This window comes from Cylas formicarius, unplaced genomic scaffold, assembly GCF_029955315.1.
Source record: "Cylas formicarius isolate icCylForm1 unplaced genomic scaffold, icCylForm1.1 PGA_scaffold_6__28_contigs__length_40554024, whole genome shotgun sequence".
NCBI classification, from domain to species: Eukaryota; Metazoa; Arthropoda; class Insecta; order Coleoptera; family Brentidae; genus Cylas; species Cylas formicarius.
This window is the reverse complement of record NW_026844347.1, coordinates 15,171,005-15,183,822: the sequence shown is the minus strand read 5'-3', so window position 1 is coordinate 15,183,822 and position 12,818 is coordinate 15,171,005. Positions and strand designations below refer to the sequence as shown.

General features: G+C 32.9%; 1 protein-coding gene and 1 long non-coding RNA gene across 5 annotated transcripts; one reads left to right on the top strand and one right to left on the bottom strand.

Annotated features, from left to right (window-relative positions):
- Positions 1-231: 231 nt before the first annotated feature.
- Positions 232-12,021, top strand: LOC132703018 (dual specificity protein kinase Ttk). Of its 4 annotated transcripts, XR_009619008.1 has the most exons (6): positions 232-381; positions 437-1,258; positions 4,434-4,600; positions 4,660-5,164; positions 11,052-11,250; positions 11,312-11,640. XR_009619008.1 is itself a non-coding variant. In XM_060672024.1 (5 exons), exons 1-4 carry the CDS (start codon positions 338-340, stop codon positions 5,136-5,138), a joined length of 1,512 nt encoding a protein of 503 aa, XP_060528007.1. In that variant the 5' UTR covers positions 232-337; the 3' UTR covers positions 5,139-5,164; positions 11,663-12,021. The 4 variants fall into 4 exon arrangements, 3 of the variants coding, with proteins under 3 accessions (XP_060528007.1, XP_060528008.1, XP_060528009.1); XM_060672024.1 differs by lacking the exons at positions 11,052-11,250; positions 11,312-11,640 and adding an exon at positions 11,663-12,021; XM_060672025.1 differs by having other exon boundaries at positions 11,052-11,640.
- Positions 1,782-2,696, bottom strand: LOC132703979 (uncharacterized). The gene is made up of 3 exons (XR_009619200.1): positions 2,580-2,696; positions 2,237-2,516; positions 1,782-2,178 (listed from the first exon to the last, which is right to left on the bottom strand). It is a non-coding gene; the product is annotated as an uncharacterized LOC132703979 (long non-coding RNA).
- Positions 12,022-12,818: the final 797 nt, after the last annotated feature.

Genomic DNA, 12,818 nt, shown 5'->3' with positions numbered 1-12,818 from the left:
TTAAAGGTTTGGAATAAAAATAAAATGCATATGGTACTTCAACAAAATGAATTTGAACCACACCTTAAAACACAATGCAAAACGCAAACTTCTCGTTTCGCAGCTTGAATAATAATAATTTTGTAATTCGAATTCGAATGAAAGTTTGGCCTAATCCGTTTACAAATGTAGAAGAAGATAAACCCGAAACATCCACAGATCTCTTATTTTTCAGAGGTCTGTGGAGAAAATGTCAGTTATTTCAAAATAATTTGTTGAGTGTAGTTTTGGTTTATGTCCGTTAATATAATTTGTTTTTCACGGTTTTTTCACTTGCCTTTCACTGCAAAACTACCGAATGAGTTCTGAAAATAACTTCATAACTACCTCCACCAAAAAATGGTTAATTCATAATTACTGCTAAGTAATCATCTTTTCTATATAAACATATTTTTAGGACTTATGTGCCCAGAAAATTTACAAATTTACCGCGTATTGATATCGACCAGATTCGAAAGCAGTTGATACAGGCAGCCAAAGAGGAGTCCAATGAATCTGATCATGAAGAGAGTCAGAGTAATGTGGGCAGCCCTATTACGGAATGCAATAAATTAACCCAAAAACAATTACACGAAGAATATATCAGTGGGATTACCGAAAACAAAGAAAATGTTGGCACCCAGCCTTTTGACATTTGTTTAACCAAAAATGGAGAAACAAAGCAAAATGACAGCTTTGATTTAGACTTTTCAGCATTGAAGATTTGCACCCCTGAAAAACATAAAGATCTCCCATTTAGCATAGTTACACCAAAAATTAATATTATAGTTCCATTGGAGAGCGCTTCAGCAAAAAAACCCTGCGACACACCTAAAACTATTGGAGCTACAATAAACAATCATTTCATCATCAGTAATAAAAAATCAGTGTTTAAAACCCCACAAAATAAACCACCAATTGGTGCGTATTCTGGAAGCAAGCAAATCACTCCATATCAAAGGCTCAAAAAATCCACCCCTCTGTTTTGCAGAACTATTTCCGAATGTGAGGAGAGGGGTAATCAAATGACAGTTCAAAACATTGAATATTTTGTAATGAATCTGCTGGGTCGAGGCGCTAGTTCTGAAGTGTATCATTGTTATGATCCAGTTAATGAGGTTCATGTGGCTATCAAGTGTGTGTTGTTGTTGAATCCGGACACTGCGGCAGGCTATATCAATGAAGCTAAGTTGTTAGAGTCATTGCAAAATTGTGAACGTATAATCAAGATGTACGATTAGTGAGTACTGTTATATTAATCACAATAATAATTTAAGAGATTGACCATAAAAATGTATATATAAAAACAAGACCACAGTAATTTCAGTCTAAGCAAAATTAAGGCACCAAGACACTTTTAATTTTGTTTTTTTATTTTGCCAAAGTTGCAAACTAACCAAATTAGTGCCAACACTGAGTTGATTTTGTTTCTCTATAAATACTAGACTGAACAAAAACACCCAGCCAGATATAAGTTCAGGACAACAAACATGATTATTCACTAAGGAAATAGAAAGCAAAGATTATAAAATTTTCTAGGCAAGTTTTGAATATTAAATATGTCAGCCAATTCATTGTAATTAATTGCATTTCATAGGTAATAGGAGCTCAACATGTTTCACTACTCGTTCTAATGACACTATGTAAATTCTGTTATAAGATGATCAATCCATACATGTATATTCGAGTGAGGATCTCACCACAGTACAGTATACACTTTTGATCACGTTGATATTTGAGAAATCCCTCAAAGTGAGCAGCACAAAACTTTATTACATGCAATATTAAGGTGACTTGAATGTTACACACACACCTTTGATTGAATGAACTCTTTTTAAGTATATATAAGTATGTCACAAATAAAATGGCCATATTTTATACATGCTGATGGGCTTACATTTGCTAACATTACTGTTTAAAAATTTGTTACTTCCACTTGTGTATTTATGGGCCTTGCCCTGTTGTGTTATTTCCATATGAGGGCTGTCTTTTGGTCCTCTTATTTGTACTCTTTGACCACCTTATCTCAATTTTGTTTGATGGTCTATATGGCATCTTATTGCTTTTCTTTTATTGGCTGAATTCTTGTTTGAAAAGTTCTCTCTGCTTGTGATTTGTTGCTGCTTGTTTATTGGGTATTTTTATATGCCAAAGAGTTACCTAAAAATTAACTTTTTTATGCCCCAGACTCTGCAAAGAGTCAGTCACTTGCCCGGACCTATAACATTTCTGTCACCTCACATGAACTGCACATATGAGCTGGCATTCTGTTTAGGCTCAAATCACTCAAGAGTTTGTATACATCCGGACTAATGAAACTTTGTAATACTGCTATTTTAATTTCTTCTTTGGGTTATCTTCCTTTATCTTTCTTCCCCTTCGTCGCGCTTGTTGGATGTTAATTTATACTCCCTTCACTTTTAAATGACATAGTTATTATATAAGAGATATTTGTAGCTTGGTGTGGAGGAACGGGCGATTCTGATTGTCTCAGGTGGCTATACAGAAGGAAATGAGTTTCCGATGATGGTCCTAAGTTTTATACGCTAATCTGCACTTACAATTAACGCAATTTTCTTTCTAAACATTCTATTCTTGCAGATGGCCCTTGATGTGGGCGTGGAGCCTCTCCCTGTCCTTGTCTTTCACGTAACATAATCTTCACTCTTTATTCTTTCTGCAAATTTAATGGGATCCGGGCATACTGATGAAGTACTATCGAAAAATTGCCACATCCAAACGGAAAACTGTAGAATTGTTATTGATTTGTTTGAAATGACAAGTCTAATTGGTAGAAAACAAAGATTTGATATTTTGAAAATAAAATGGTAATGGTAATTGGCTAAATCAAATCCAACCATTTATAATTGTTTATATTGACTACCAGTTTGTCTCCTTTTTATATAAATGTCTTTGTGAGCAGGGTTGGGGTGATTTTAATCAAGTGATTTAAATCACTATTAAAATCATGATTTTTTAAATTTAAAATCATGATTTAAATCAAACTCCTATTTATGAAAATATTTTTTTATTGAAAGTAACACAAAATGTACAACGTAAAAATATTATCACAAATAAAAAGCAAAACAATTCTATAAAAAAATAAAATATAATAATATATGCTTCTGCATAAACCTTGTATAGTTTGAACAAAAATACAAATTTTTCCACTTTTTCTGTCTCCATCCTGTTCCTTATATCTGAGTGTACAAAACCAAAATTGGTGAAACTGTTTTATTATTGGTAGCTATTTCACAATTTTTGGCTCATCCTTTCGTGATGTCACCACTGTATTCCATTTTGGTTTTTTTATTCTTTCATCTTAAAACATATATATTTTTTTAATGTGCAACTCCGGGCATTCAACTTTATTACTAATGGCAAAAGATCAGGGCTTCGATATAAATTATGAAGGTTTAACATATAGGCTATAAAATGATATAGCACGGGTGCTTGGTTGTATCGATCCTGAATATTTGTATTTTTGATAAATGTGATTCTACAACATTCTCGAATATATATTGTAAATGTTTCCACTGCTCTACAGCATCTAGCGTCAAGAGCAACTGATATAGGTTTTAAAATGTTTAAATATTCTTGTGCTGCATGTCTATGCCCAATATTTGACACCTTTTGGTAAATGGTGGAATCCGTTTGATTTTTGTTTTCTTCACAAATTTTTAATAATTTATCCCACCATGTGACGTACATCTTGAAACAATCAGCAATGCTATTCCATCGCACATCACTTGGAAGGACTAAAGCGTTGCCTTCTGGATTCCTCCTGCGTGGGTTGTTGTTCAATTGAACTTGCTGACGTTTCGCCAATCATCCTTTCCGATAGCTTCTATTACAGTAGCTTGTGGCAGTTTCTACGAAAGATGTTTCATATTTAAAAAAAATGCTATTTTTAGTTATAACTATTTTCTTTTTTTTTTGAAAATTCGATCGTTAATTGTAAATATTTGAATAGGAATTATTTTACAAAATGATACTAAGATAATCGATTCTAGTTACTTCAACCAAGTATTTCCCCCTTTTATTGGAAAAAACCAGAATCAAGTTTTATAGGCTGTCTACATTTCGTAATGTATTTGAGCAAATTTTTTTAAAAAACGTGGACTGAAGTTGGTTATTGTTTGTCAAGCTACGTACTTTCCAGTTTTCTAACTTTGACTTTAGGTATCCGACACCTCTTATTTTTATATTACTAGGCAAGTTCCGTTTCAAACTAGTTGTCCCTTGTTCAAATCAGTTTATAAGAAAGGAGAGGAGGACAACCTATCCAAAAATATAAAAAAAGTTTATAGGCAGAACGCGAAAGTTGAACATGAAGACAGTTTTGATTAAAGTTTTGCTTGTTTCCTTCTAACGGATAAATCAGTTTGAGCTGAAATCTTATTTCGTTTTTCCAGCGAAATCATCGACAACGAAAAACTGCTGATGGTGTTGGAGATAGGGGATGAAGATTTGCACTCCATCTTGAAGAACTTCAGCACTCGGCAATGCCATTTACCAGCCCATCTGATTCTGTTCTATTGGATGGAAATGCTATATGCCGTTCAACAGATCCACAAGCACGGTAATTGTGCCACCGTCAGGATGAATTGTTGATTTAAATCGTTTCCAAATAATTTTTAGGCGTCATCCATTCCGACTTAAAGCCGGCGAACTTCCTTAAAACCGAATACGGCTTGAAACTGATCGATTTCGGCATCGCTAGCAGGGTACAGGGCGACATGACTTGCGTGTATAAATCTTGCCAGGAGGGTTCTTCAAACTATATCAGTCCAGAAGCGTTGCTTCAGGCTAGGAATGCAGATAGTCCCTTTAGCGAGAAGTGCAAGTACAAAGTGCACTTTAAGTCGGACGTGTGGTCTTTGGGATGCATATTATACCAGCTGGTCTACCGCAGTACCCCGTTTCAGCAGATAAATCCCCTGTGGGCCAAACTTTCTGCAATCACCAATCCAAATCACAGGATCGAGTATCCCGATGCTGAATGGGTGTCGCCTCACATTGTGAACACGATCAGAAGGTGTTTGCAGTACAACATCGGAGCGAGACCGTCGGTGAACGAGTTGATAGACGAGTATGAATCGTTGTTAAAGCGGATCTGAACCAAATTGAGTCAAATCTAAACACAGTAAGTTCACATTGAAATTAGTAAATTGCTGGGTGCACGGTTTTTAAACTTGCACGTGTGATGCAAAAACTGAAATTTATACAGTACAGTCCCGATAATCCGAAATAGTGTGGACCAAAGTGATTTCGAATAATCGAAATTTCGATAGATCCGATTTTTTTTTTTTGGAAAATAAGAGTTTCGGATACATATATCACTAGATCGACTTAAAGACATTTATAAAATATTTTACTTGAATTTATATATTTATTAAAACCAGCCAACAGCTCCGACCTGAATCCTTGCGACATTTTTTTGTGGGGATACTTAAAAAATAAAATTTATTATAATAGGCCTGAAAGTTTTTACGTGGTAAAAGAAAGACTTAATATCGTTTTACAAGATTTAAACGGAGAAAACCCTGATTTTATCACCTCGTGTATTATTAGGAAATTGAAAGGAAATAATGGAGGTTATGTGGAAAATGTGTAGCATTAATTATTGATATTTTTATTGTTTGAATAATATTTTATTATCGTGCGTTTTTCTTCCTCAGTATAACCCATTTGAAATATCTTAAGTTATTTAACTTACGCTCCAGATCTTTAGTTTTGATTAGTTGTCAAAAGTAGAACATTGTTAAAGCAATTGCAAACATAGATAATATGGCTGCTATCATGGCAGACTAGACCATTTTTAAACAATATGGCTATTGTCGAATAATAATTTAATCTTTAAATTGAAATATCTCAAAAACGTCTAAATGAAATGTCAATAAACTATATGTTTTTTAAATCAGGAATAAAAGATCTACGATTTAAGCTAATAATATATAGGGCAAAAATCTTAAAACTTTTGTATTTACATTTTTTTTTTCGATGTTGTAAAATTAACCCTGTAGGTGATTGTATAACCCAGCACGTACCCAGTACATACCTTATGATGCATTGCCGAACGGAACATAAGAAATTCCATGTAAATTTTTCGGTGGCCCATTATTGGCTCCCCTGTACATTTTATTGCAAAGTTGTAATATAACTTCTTCAGTTATTGAATTAAATGTGATGGCAAAATTAGGAAATTTTATGGTTTAGGTAATAAATCAAACACCAGTAAAATAAATTTTAACAATGACAACACAAAAAATCGTGACAGTAACACAATTTTTATTTGTAATTGTTTTGCGTTATTAAACGCGCTTTAATTAAAGTTAAATATGTGTTATTCAATTGAAGAAAGAGTAAGCATTATTAAGTGGTTTTAAGTAGGAAACAGTCTTAGAGCAACATCTGAAATCTTTTCAGTTTATTTTCCTGCTAAAACGATATCTTCCATTTCAACAATTAAACGTATTATTAACCAATTCGAGTCCAGAGCCACGGTAATAAATAATTGCTAATGTTCAGCTGGAAATGTCGATGCTAGAGCTGAAGAAAGGGACAATAGAGATTTGAACCTTTTACTGCATGTGGAAGAAGACAAACTGATTGGACAAGCTGTAAATAAACGTCAAACATTAAAAAAACAAATATTTTTTCTATAAATGCGAACAGCATCAAGAGCTTTCGGCAGGCGATGAAGAAAGAAGAGTATATTTTGTTTCGATACTATGGAAAAGCAAATAATGATAGGGATTTATTAAAAAATATTTGTATACTGATGAATGTACATTCATACTCAACAACGAACCAAATGTTTAGAACTGTCGGTATAAGAGCAAACACAATGAATATTGTTTTGTTCATACTCGAAGAATTGATTAAAACAACAATTTAAGGAGGGACAAAGAGGTCTTAAGAACCTAAGAAAAACAATGATATACCTACATACTTAGTTTGTTTTGAATGTGTGAAATCAAATGTACATGCCTTTATTGTAAACCAACCTTAATTTGATATGTCATTGTCCAGCTTCACGTTGTCAAGTTTTGCCATCCTATTTAATTCAATAATTAAAGATTGGCTTATTAAAATTTATTCAAGTATTTGGGCAATCATCACCCGGTATATATGTTAAATGTAAATATATTATTTACTTTACTGTCCTAAACATCAGGTAATTTTTAACTGACACTACTTGTGTTTTTGGCCTCAATATTTCTCTTACGTTTGATAAAAAGAACATCTGCGGCAGTTGCATTTTCTTGTTCTACATAAGTTAAGGCTTTCTGCAAGGCCTCTAGTTCTTCTGAATGTGAAATAAAAGCGGTTTTGATTTATTTTACTTGGATTAAATTAGAAAATAATAATAAAAGCTCTATAGTATAACTTTTTAATCAAGCAAACAACCTTAATTTGTTTAAACAACATTACTGGGCAAACAAATATCCTAAAATACCATAGTTCGCCCAAAAAAATATTGTTGATTTGTTTGATAATGTGTGCCATAAGTGTTAATAGTAATGTATTGTAATTGCTGATTGTTATTATTTAAAATCAAATAAACAGTAATAAAATTATTATTATTATTATTATTATTATATTACTGGAATGTTGTCAGGGCCTTTTACTTCGTCATCATCATTGTCATCACTATTTATTTCAATAGCGTTTTTGCAAACACTTTTAATTATTTCTTGGTCAGTCATTTCATCTTCTACGCTATCACTGTCTAACCATTCATAATCTTCTGTTTCCGTAACATTTTCAAATATGGTATTTACTTCATTCCAAGCTGAAGCTATCCAATATACGACATTTTCAAGTTTATTTTCTTTAGAGATTCACTGAGATCGGCACCCTCATGTACCTCTTCCAAAATATGCTCCAATAGCAAACGCCTGTAATTACATTTTAAATTTTCTAGCATACGCTGATCGACGGACTGAATGAGAGAAGTTACAGCAGGGGGAATAAACATTGCTTTTATTTCCCCACTTTCAAGTTGCTCCGCAAACCACATTTTCTGCGGTATCCGTGCTCTTTAAAAAAAGTCTGCACTTTTGGTACCAATTTTTAAATAGTTTCGCATTCATCCAGGCTTTTATTCATTTTTGTGCTGACTTACCGATACATAGTAATGGGATTTGTGTCTCCCAGAAGCCGGTTTCTTCACAATTGTAGATCTGGTCTGGTTCTAAATCATTTTCTTTCATAAGCTTCATAAAATTCTCTGCAATTTCTTTTGCGCCAAATACACTGCAGATCACTTTTCCCTACAAACTTTCAGTTGACATACACTATGTCTTTTTTCCATCGTTTTCCCATAAACACACTGTTTTTTGTTTTAAAATAGTGAGAAAACATTTTCGTATTCACCACTCTTCATCCTGTTTCATGCCGGGGTCGGCGATGACAAAATACAATAATACAATACAATAATTACAAAATACATTTTGTAAGTTTCTCGCGATTTTTTATCAATTCTGCAACCATACTCACCCCTCTACTCAAGTCCTTTCGTAATCGTAGAACGGTTTTAAGTTTGTCGTGCAAGCTCATAACAACGGGTTTACGTTTATTGCTCGGACGCTGCATTTTGTTAAATTATTTCAAAATAAAACTAATCTTATTTCGATAACAACAGACTTTATTACACACTTGTAACACTATGTCGGCTAACCCAAACAATTCCCATTTTAGACTCGTATCGTCGTGAAACCTGCGGTGGAACCACCCAACAGTATAGGCGATTCCTGGACGCGTTTCGTATAATGCAGATTTTTTCGGCTAATCGGAATTTTTCGTTAGTTTTAATTGTTTATCTCGCATAAATCGTATTTCGGAAAATCGCGATTCGAATAACCGGGACTGTACTGTAATTCATTTGATTACTTTTCTTCTTTTTTTCGAAAAAATCTTATTTACATATCGTTGCGAGGAAATTCTTTATAGGATGTTTAATAATTAAACTTGCGTTGCTCACAATAAGATGACAAAGAAATTACTAATGAGTTAAATGTACAAGGTTTAAGAGAGGCCTATATCTTATCTCGAAAGGTTTGAATGCAAAAGTTGTTTTCTAGTCAACTTGTCTTATTGAAATGAAACACTCTATATTTTATTACGCTTTCAAATACCCCTTTAAAAGACGAATCTAAGGATATATATAAAACACCGTTAGCGAATATCTCCGGGATTTAGGTAATGTTGGAAGGGCATATTAATTTTTAAAACATTTTTCTGCGGAACATATTTTAGACAATATTTAAAATTTTGTTACGATGTTTCGCAAAATGTTACTTCTCTCAGTTTTTGCTTATCAAACATATTTATATATATGTGGCATTGGTCTGCGATACACCGTTTCCGATTTTTACTAATTCCCAGGCAATATTAACGCTTTCTGAATTCTGAAAGCGTTTGTAATTTTTTTTTAATAAAATTATTTCCAATACCGTTAAATATAATAAAAGTTGTTTATTGGAAAATAAATAAATGAATAAATATTATTTCATAATTCCAACATCAGTAACATTACATCATCGAAAAAATATGCATTACTGGAGCGCTGCGAGCAGTATGATTTTTAGATTTATTAGTAATAATAATTAGCCTTTTATTCGGAATACTATTCCTGAAAGAGAATGTCCAAATTTTGTTTGGCAACAAGTTGGTGCTCCTTATCATCGAAGTACTGATATCAGTAAATTTTTAAGTTCAGATCATGTATTGAACAAAATGATACCATCTGGTTAGCAAGGAGCGCGTATTTAAACGCACTGGGTTTATTTTTGCAGGGTACTTTAAAAGAAATATTCTATAAAAATAAGCCGGTGGAACAACAAATTCAAAAATTAAATACGACGAATTATATAGTAAATTCCATGAATCACTTTCATTATTCAAAATATGGAAAATTTAATATGAAATTGTTAATTTTATTTTTGAAAAGATTTTCAGATGTTACTGTTTTAAAAATAAAATCATAGAGCAATTTTATAAAAAAAAAGAATTAAAGTTAATTGATTGAAGTTGGTAAAAAACTCCAATAAATTTGCATCATTGGATTCATCTTTTAAAGGGGTATCTGAGAATGTAAAAATATCCGAGATATTTAAATAAAAAAATTGAGAGCAAGAAACATTTTACGAAACATTGCGACACTGCGAAATAATGTTGAATATTGTCTGAGAAAAAATATTATTTTCTAAAATATGTTACACAGAAAAATGTTTTTAAAGCTAAGATTAAACCTAACAAAAATCTTTCCAACATAACCTGAATTCCGAAGATATTCGTTAATAACGGTGCATTAGAGAGCGTTATATATATCTTTGCATTTGTCTTTTAAAGAGATATCTAAAAATGATATAAAATATAGGGTGTCCCTTTAAAAAATATATAACTGTATTTGAAAACCCTGTGGAATTGAGTGACATTTGAAAATTAAAGATTATTGTACTGTAAATGACTTTTTTTCTACTCCCGGCTGTAAAATACCTAATTACACACCGATCTAGCGTGCGAGAAATGTCACTTTACCACGTCAGCTTCGTTTCAAACGGATCCGAGCCACTTCGGACATTTCTGGGATTATACCGTACGAGTTTGGCAGCAATCGGATGTTTTCGGAGATATTTTCCACGCCTTGAATTTTGACGTTTGTCAATTCTGACGGTCATGTCAGTGAATGTATTCGTGTTGTTTTGTGAAAATGTAATCAAAAACTAACGGTCGTAGAAAAAGTATAGTATGCAAAACGTTTGGTAAACTTTTTAAGTCACTCGTTTATTAAACTCTCGCTTCGCTTGTGTCAAATAAACTCGTGAATCAAATGCTGTTTACCGCACTTGTTGCATAATATACTATTTTATAACACTCATAGATTTGACCTTATCTTACCTTAGAGGCCTCTCTCAAACCAGCCACTCTATACGTTTTTCTACAATTGGAGAAACATTAGCAAGCAAAACAAGAACCAAAAACCAAGTTTAAAAGACGAAAAGGTTGTAGATTGTATATTTTAGGAGCCAACTACGCTGATGAAAATAAAGGAAGCTATTAACTCCCTGTAAAACAATCGTCCCCATCATTGAGCCAGAAGTCGTAGAACTCACTAATAATGTTTTGCAAACTGGAAAATATTCCAAAGAACTCAAAATAATTGAAGTCATCTCTCTGCTTCAAAATGTAAACTTGTTGTATTAGGAGTGGGATTAATAATTGGTATAAAAAATATAATTTTTCTACTCCCTTCTGTAAAATACCTAATTACCTATCGATCTAGAGTACGGGAAGCGTCACTTTACCACGTTTGGTTTCCCACGAATCCGAGCCACTTCGGACATTTCCGGGATTTTACCGCACGGATTTGGGAGCAATCGGATGTTTTCGGAGATATTTCCCACGCTCTGAATTTTAACGTTTGTCAATTCTGACGGTCATGTCAGTGTTGTTTTGCGAAAATGTATCCAAAAACTAACGGTCGTAGAAAAAGTATATTATGCGACACGTTCGGTAAACTTTTTAACTCACTCATTTATTAAAAACTCGTAAGTCAAATGCCGTTTACCGCACTTGTGGCATAATATACTATTTCTTCTTAGAAGTTTTTTGATTCAGTACTTTATTATTCTAGATCGTACAACACACACATGTCCAGTTCCAACTTCAACACTTGTGCTGGAACACCTAGTTTGCCGACGTTGCTATACCAAATACCAAAATATTTTACAAGGGGATTGATTCCTATATCTTCGAGTGCACATTTTTAATCATCAAGCGTCTGGGGCGTCAAGCAGAGTGTACGTACGTACACGAGTATGTGCGCGTGAGAGATTGACTGTAATTTTGTGTAAACGTATTTTTGATATTGTTCAGCCATTGTTAAGAAATTTAATACATTTTTTTATATATTATTATGAGTTTTATTATTTTTGCTGCATTTTAGATATTGTGGATATATTCGAAAAATTCGTATAGCTTTAAGGGCGATTTGCGGTGGTTGGCAGGTTAGACGTTTATGGCGGCGTCGTGCTAAAAATTTGGTGATTTAAATAGAAGACGAACTAATACATGGTGAAAGGCTAAAAATTCAGGTATTCAATTTCAAGAAAAATGCTCGCACGCATCCGTCGTAGTTTTTTCTTGCGTATTTTTTACAGCAAAGAAAATATACAGGGGTTGTTCAAAAAGTAAATGTCAATATGAAATTTCTTTGTTTAGGCGAAATAACATTTTTTAAATTCATTTTTGAATTATGTGTTAAATTTCATGCGTAATTCATGTAGCATACCCGTATACGCATCTCCTACTTTTTATAAGCAATTTTTTAGCATATTTTAGCCGTTCAATGTATTTTCAGTGATGCGGCGTCTTCTATTTTTTGATTGAGTCTTTATTACATCCAAATTAGAATTCGTAGACAGCTGAAATTTGTTTTTTGTCTATAGTTTACTAATGTCTCGCGCCATAGTTTATGTTCTTCATATTTCGGTATAGCAACGTGATATATAATTTGAAGTGGGTTTTCATTGTCTTCCAGACTAATTGATAAAGTATAGGGTTTTAACTTAAAAACAATCATTATTTTTGAGCGTCCCTGTGTATTGCAGAGTGAACTTCTATACATAAAACTATTGTGGGAGATCTTTGTAAACTATTGAAAAATTATTCAGCTCTCCACGAATATAGGTATAAGGTTTTACACAAAAATCACCATAAATTTTTGTCAGAACAGAAAATCCGATTATATACAGAGTGTCCCATTTAAAATACCAATAATGATGCTCGAA